Below are 7209 nucleotides of genomic sequence, written 5' to 3'. Positions count from 1 at the left end.
TCTATCTATCTATCTATCCCCACCACCTCCTTCACTTGGAAGGTATCTATCTATCTATCTATCTATCTATCTATCTATCTATCTATCTATCTATCTATCTATCTATCTATCTATCTATCTATCTATCCCCACCACCTCCTTCACTTGGAAGGTATCTATCTATCTATCTATCTATCTATCTATCTATCTATCTATCTATCTATCTATCCCCACCACCTCCTTCACTTGGAAGGTATCTATCTATCTATCTATCCCCACCCCCTTCACTTGGAAGGACTCTATCTATCTATCTATCTATCTATCTATCTATCTATCTATCTATCTATCTATCTATCTATCTATCTATCTATCTATCTATCTATCTATCACAAGCTGTCTGCCTATTTATCACAATCAATCTATCTATCTATCTATCTATCCAACCCCACCACCACCTCCTTCACTGGGAAGGACTCTATCTATCTATCTATCTATCTATCTATCACAAGCTGTCTGCCTATTTATCACAATCAATCTATCTATCTATCTATCCAACCCCACCACCACCTCCTTCACTGGGAAGGACTCTATCTATCTATCTATCTATCTATCTATCTATCTATCTATCTATCTATCTATATATATCACAAGCTGTCTGCCTATTTATGCAATCTAGTCTGCCTATTTATCACAATCTATATCTATCTATCTATCTATCTATCTATCTATCTATCTATCTATCTATCTATCTATCTATCTAACCCCACCACCACCTCCTTCACTGGGAAGGACTCTATCTATCTATCTATCTATCTATCTATCTATCTATCTATCTATCTATCTATCTATCATAGCACCTCACAGGTGTGGCATATCAAGATGCTGATTAAACAGCATGATTATTGCACAGGTGTGCCTTAATTTTGTTCAGTGTATTTCACACCTTTTTACATTTCATTGTATTTTTATTTATTGCAACATTCCATCTCGTATTTAATAAGTTCATTATATATTTATTTAATTTTGTCCCTCTATATCTTATTAGTTTTGATGCAATTATAAACTTTTGGTTCAGCAATGTATTGTTTATTCACTGCAGTAATTGAACAGATCGACATTCTTGATCAGTCATAATCTATAACTGTTAGTTAGCTTTAAGTCAAAGCTAACTAACTAATCCTGTTTCTCTTGGGTTCTACGCTGTTTAACAGTTTTAGAAGTGAGGTAGGGTTGTAGGGAAAGAGACCCCTGTTATGTAGTCTGGTTACGGTGGTCCTCAAGTCCATAAGACACACAAACACTTTATCTAACAGAGATTCGGATGCATATTCAGTCTGAACTTGTTCTAGCGCCATTTCAGATGGGCAAAAAGATGCTTCAGTATCTGTCCTACCAGAATCTACATCAGTATTCCCAGAAACATGCTCTTCTGCCTCATCGGATTCGTCTGAGCTCCCATAATCAACCAGTCGTGGAACGGAGACTTCATTACCTGCTTGAACAACATACATCGTCTCTGAATTAGCAGATGGAGCTTGGACAGAAGGATCAGTTCCTCTTCTAGTGGCACCAAGCCTCCCATCACAATCTTCAATATGATGACAAGACCTACATAAGCCTGTCCAGTCCTCACGGAGAAGCTTCAGGTAGTGGACGCAGTATTCCAGGAAACATGTTTCCGAAGAGATGAGGAAATCAAGTAGCACGGTGTGGTCAAAGGAGAGGGAGCGGAGAAGAAGTACGAAATGACAGTGAGGGTTACAGCCCCAGACGCAAACCCCCGAGTCTGAGGAACTCAAACTATGAAGAAAAGGGGGGAAAAAAACATTTACCATTAAATTACTTTTATTTGTTAATAAAAAAATTAATAAAAACACACACACACATATATATATATATATACAGTGAGGAAAATAAGTATTTGAACACCCTGCTATTTTGCAAGTTCTCCCACTTGGAAATCATGGAGGGGTCTGAAATTGTCATCGTAGGTGCATGTCCACTGTAAGAGACATAATCTAAAAAAAAAAATCCAGAAATCACAATATATGATTTTTTAACTATTTATTTGTATGATACAGCTGCAAATAAGTATTTGAACACCTGTCTATCAGCTAGAATTCTGACCCTCAAAGACCTGTTAGTCTGCCTTTAAAATGTCCACCTCCACTCCATTTATTATACTAAATTACATGCACCTGTTTGAGGTCGTTAGCTGCATAAAGACACCTGTCCACCCCATACAATCAGTAAGAATCCAACTACTAACATGGCCAAGACCAAAGAGCTGTCCAAAGACACTAGAGACAAAATTGTACACCTCCACAAGGCTGGAAAGGGCTACGGGGAAATTGCCAAGCAGCTTGGTGAAAAAAGGTCCACTGTTGGAGCAATCATTAGAAAATGGAAGAAGCTAAACATGACTGTCAATCTCCCTCGGACTGGGGCTCCATGCAAGATCTCACCTCGTGGGGTCTCAATGATCCTAAGAAAGGTGAGAAATCAGCCCAGAACTACACGGGAGGAGCTGGTCAATGACCTGAAAAGAGCTGGAACCACCGTTTCCAAGGTTACTGTTGGTAATACACTAAGACGTCATGGTTTGAAATCATGCATGGCACGGAAGGTTCCCCTGCTTAAACCAGCACGTGTCAAGGCCCGTCTTAAGTTTGCCAATGACCATTTGGATGATCCAGAGGAGTCATGGGAGAAAGCCATGTGGTCAGATGAGACCAAAATAGAACTTTTTGGTCATAATTCCACTAAACGTGTTTGGAGGAAGAAGAATGATGAGTACCATCCCAAGAACACCATCCCTACTGTGAAGCATGGGGGTGGTAGCATCATGCTTTGGGGGTGTTTTTCTGCACATGGGACAGGGCGACTGCACTGTATTAAGGAGAGGATGACCGGGGCCATGTATTGCGAGATTTTGGGGAACAACCTCCTTCCCTCAGTTAGAGCATTGAAGATGGGTCGAGGCTGGGTCTTCCAACATGACAATGACCCGAAGCACACAGCCAGGATAACCAAGGAGTGGCTCTGTAAGAAGCATATCAAGGTTCTGGCGTGGCCTAGCCAGTCTCCAGACCTAAACCCAATAGAGTATCTTTGGAGGGAGCTCAAACTCCGTGTTTCTCAGCGACAGCCCAGAAACCTGACTGATCTAGAGAAGATCTGTGTGGAGGAGTGGGCCAAAATCCCTTCTGCAGTGTGTGCAAACCTGGTGAAAAACTACAGCAAACGTTTGACCTCTGTAATTGCAAACAAAGGCTACTGTACCAAATATTAACATTGATTTTCTCAGGTGTTCAAATACTTATTTGCAGCTGTATCATACAAATAAATAGTTAAAAAATCATACATTGTGATTTCTGGATTTCTGGATTATGTCTCTCACAGTGGACATGCACCTACGATGACAATTTCAGACCCCTCCATGATTTCTAAGTGGGAGAACTTGCAAAGTAGCAGGGTGTTCAAATACTTATTTTCCTCACTGTATATATATATATATATATATATATATATATATATATATATATATATATATATATATATATATACCGGTATATATAATTATGGCAAATTAGGCATGTTTTATATATATGTATAATAGACAGTGTTTCTTATTCTTTAATAAATACATAGATGAATAAATAAAACCTTTTTTTTTTTTGTGGAAATTTTATAAAGCTTTATTCTATTAAAGCTGTAAAGGTCCATTCACACCAAGAACGATTACTATATTAGTGTCTTAATAATATATTTACATTTACAGTAAAACACCTAAGCCTTTATTCTATTAAACCAACACACGATAACTTTCTGTACTTCATAAGCACGCACTGTAGTTTTGTCCTCTGCCGCATTAAACGCACAATCTCTTTAAAACAGGATGAATTCTATTCTATTTGCTGTTAACGTTTTCATCGCAACAATATTGTTCCTCTGTGTCATTATCGTTAGTTGTGGTTGTTTTTGATACCAAGAAACCCCTCAGAACTCTTTAGTCAAATTCCTAGAAACTTCCTAAACTTAAGGCTGGAACACACTTTGTGACTTTTACCCCGTTTCAGAGACAAAGCTTAAACCTAGTCCAGGACTTTTTTGAACTGTCTTAACTGAAAGCTAAGTGATATCTTAACTGATCATCTTAAAATATATCAGTGCCCATATTTTGTCTCAATATGCAGACCAGTAATGTTTTTTTTTTCTAAGGCACGTTTTAAAAAGCTACTTAAATGACCTAATTAAACTAAAGCCTAATCCTGGCTTAATCTAAGCCTTGTCTGTGAAACCGGGATCTAAAAAGACTTCAAAACATCATACACTTGCCGGCTTTGTAAATGGTTACAGAGAAAAATTAGGCATCATACACTAAACAACTCAGGATCAACCGCTACCAGACTTTCAAGTCGTTCTGAACACAACAAACTCACACAACAATATTGCTAGGAGACATGTGACAAATAAAAACAATATGTGTTCAAAAATTTACTCAAAATATCAAACACAGGGTTCCCACACCTTGGTTAACTTCAAATTCAAGGACCTTTCGAGGACTTTCCAGGTCCAATACCCTCAAATTCAAGGACTTGAATTGGTGACACATTTCAGGTGAGAGCAAGGTTACATTGTGTTACCTTGTAAGATAAATTGTTACAGTTTTCGTGTGTCAAACACAACTATGCAAAAAAGCTTTTTTGCATTTATTTTTGGTCATATGACAGAGATCTGATATTCTATTTGTCGTATTTCTGTTTTGCATAAAACTGAAGAATATTCGGTACATCCTAGACTGTATTCTAAAATGATCTGATATTAACTGCATGAAAAGAAATAAATAGTCTCATGTAACCAGAAGTTTTAAGATATACATTTGCAATAAAATGCAAATTAATTACTTAAAAATCATACAATGTGATTTTCTGGCTTCTACACAAACAGACTTCTACATGCTTTGTAAGTGGGAAAACCTGCAAAATCGGCAGTGTATCAAATACTTGTTCTTCCCACTGTACGCATGAATATGCTTTTAAGTTTTTCTTGCCTTATGGGTTTACATTACATTAACAAGCATTCTTTGTAATCTTCTTTGTTGAGCCAAATATCTTGAAACTTGCATTTTCCAGGCATCGCGTTTCAGCCTATAGTTGCAATGTTTACGGTGTGTCTGTGAAACGTTGAGGTACCATCGTAGTAGTTTCGTGTGCGCGTGAACGTCATGGCCACGTACAACACAAAGTACCTCACGCGGGAAACACTTCAAGTAACGCGTAAATGCGCACAACTAAAGTAAATTAAGCAAGCTATTATGCATAGGCCACAAAGTGTTGGCGAAATAGCCATAGGGAATAATATGGAATGATTTTCCAGAAAACTTCTTGCACAAAATAAATTCAAGCACTTTCAAGGAACTGTATCTATGTGTGTGTTTTTTTGTGTGTGTTTTTTTCAGATTCACAAACTTTCAAGGATTTCAAGGACCCGTGGGAACCCTGCAAAATTGTTTGAAATCTTCCAACTGGATTGGTAAAATTGTTTTTTTATTTTTGTGAAATAAATATTTGAGTACAATTTAATTTCGGCAATGCTGTACATTAATACCTCTGGAAATACCCATATCAGTTGGAAGAGATATAGTTCTGGGTACAGTATAGCAGGATTTAAAAACAGATTCCAAACCTTTTTTGATATAAATACAAGCCAATCAACGTCTTGCTTGATTCTATCATGTCATCATCCTGTTCGGCAAATACTACAGACACCCAGGAGCAGCTGTGAGCGTCTGCAGACATCAGAGTCCCGTGACGCTGGAGGAATGACATGAGCTCTGTTAAATACTGACGGATGTCAATGTCACTCTGAGATCCTGGAAACACAGGAAAGATGTGTTTAATGAAGAGATGCATTGCCCCCTGCTGTTGTAAATTATTAAACGGCATGTTTTATTCTAACTAAGCTGTGGTGAAGAACTAGAAAGTTCAATTTATGCTGAACCACATGCAAGTTGTACATGCATGCAAGCAAACATTCTTACAAATGCTTTGTGAATCATTGCCTTCAAATAATTCTAAACATGAAATGAGACAGAACTACTGTGGTACTTTTATAGTATTTATTCATATTTAGCAAATGTTCTGCATTTCTTAAAAATAAATGTAATTTCTATTCTATATAATTCTGAATACCTTAGCAACCATTTAGCATATAAAACAGTTTTCAAACTGAATACACTTTGTAACTTTCAGACATCCAAAAAATCTTTTTGGTTTCCTTCAGGAAAGACTCTGTCATGTAAAGTCTTAATGAACTTTCATTTTCCAGTTGTTACTATGATGATGATGTGAAAACTAATAAATGACAGTTACCTTTCCAATGAAGAATGTTTATTTCTAGAGACTTCAGCAAAATGAGGCTCACGGCTCTCAGTATCACATCGTCCTTCTGCGTCCCAGCGAGTCTCACATCACAGTTCCCACCAAAGAAACTGGCCTGAGCTTTCACAGGCACTTCCTTGAGCCAGCCTGCATTCACTTCCTGTAACACTCCATCTGCCATGGTCAACATGTCCTCAGTCAGGCTGTGATCTTCATGTGACGCAGACTGAGCTTCACCTAAAGCCCAATCGTCCCCGGCTCTCCGCAGAAGACTTTTCTTTAGAAAATCACAAGCTGTCTGCCTATTTATGCAATCTAGTCTGCCTATTTATCACAATCTATCTATCTATCTATCTATCCATCTATCACAAGCTGTCTGCTTATTTATGCCCACCACGACCCCCTTCACTTGGAAGGACTCACTCTATCTATCTATCTATCTATCTATCTATCTATCTATGTCACGGTTCATAAATCCTATGCCTCTTTCTTGTCTCGTGTTTCTGTTTTTGTGTGTGTGTGTGCTGATTGTGTGGGCGTGCCGGCTGATTAACGCTCATCAGCGATCCAGCTTATCACTCCCGTCACCAGCTGCAGCTCATCTCATCACCTATATATACTCACTCATTTCTCATCTCGTTGTTTGTGAGTACCGGTTGTGTTGATCCCGTCTTCGTTCTAGTCTAGTGCTTTCTTCGTTTCCTGTTCCTGTTCCTGTTCCTGTTCGTGTTCGTGTTCCTGTGGATGTTCACTCTGGATTCGTCACGTCACTTCAGCACTTCTCATCACGGCACTCATCTGACCATCGAAGTCCCTGCGTCACTAACCTGTTTCTCTCTGGACTATA

At 38.3% G+C, this 7209-nt stretch overlaps 1 protein-coding gene across 1 annotated transcript; it reads right to left on the bottom strand.

Moving 5' to 3' along the window:
• Nucleotides 1-814: 814 nt before the first annotated feature.
• On the bottom strand, nt 815-6664 carry LOC309487303 (protein Lines homolog 1-like). Its single transcript, XM_082154915.1, has 3 exons — nt 6354-6664; nt 5668-5854; nt 815-1779 (listed from the first exon to the last, which is right to left on the bottom strand). Exons 1-3 carry the CDS (start codon nt 6550-6552, stop codon nt 1149-1151), a joined length of 1017 nt encoding a protein of 338 aa, XP_082011041.1. The 5' UTR covers nt 6553-6664; the 3' UTR covers nt 815-1148.
• Nucleotides 6665-7209: the final 545 nt, after the last annotated feature.

The sequence above is a fragment of the Leuciscus leuciscus genome, assembly GCF_965113295.1.
Source record: "Leuciscus leuciscus genome assembly, chromosome: 2".
Classification (NCBI taxonomy): domain Eukaryota; kingdom Metazoa; phylum Chordata; class Actinopteri; order Cypriniformes; family Leuciscidae; genus Leuciscus; species Leuciscus leuciscus.
Note: the sequence above shows the minus strand (reverse complement) of the source record. Positions and strands in the feature narration are given on the sequence as shown.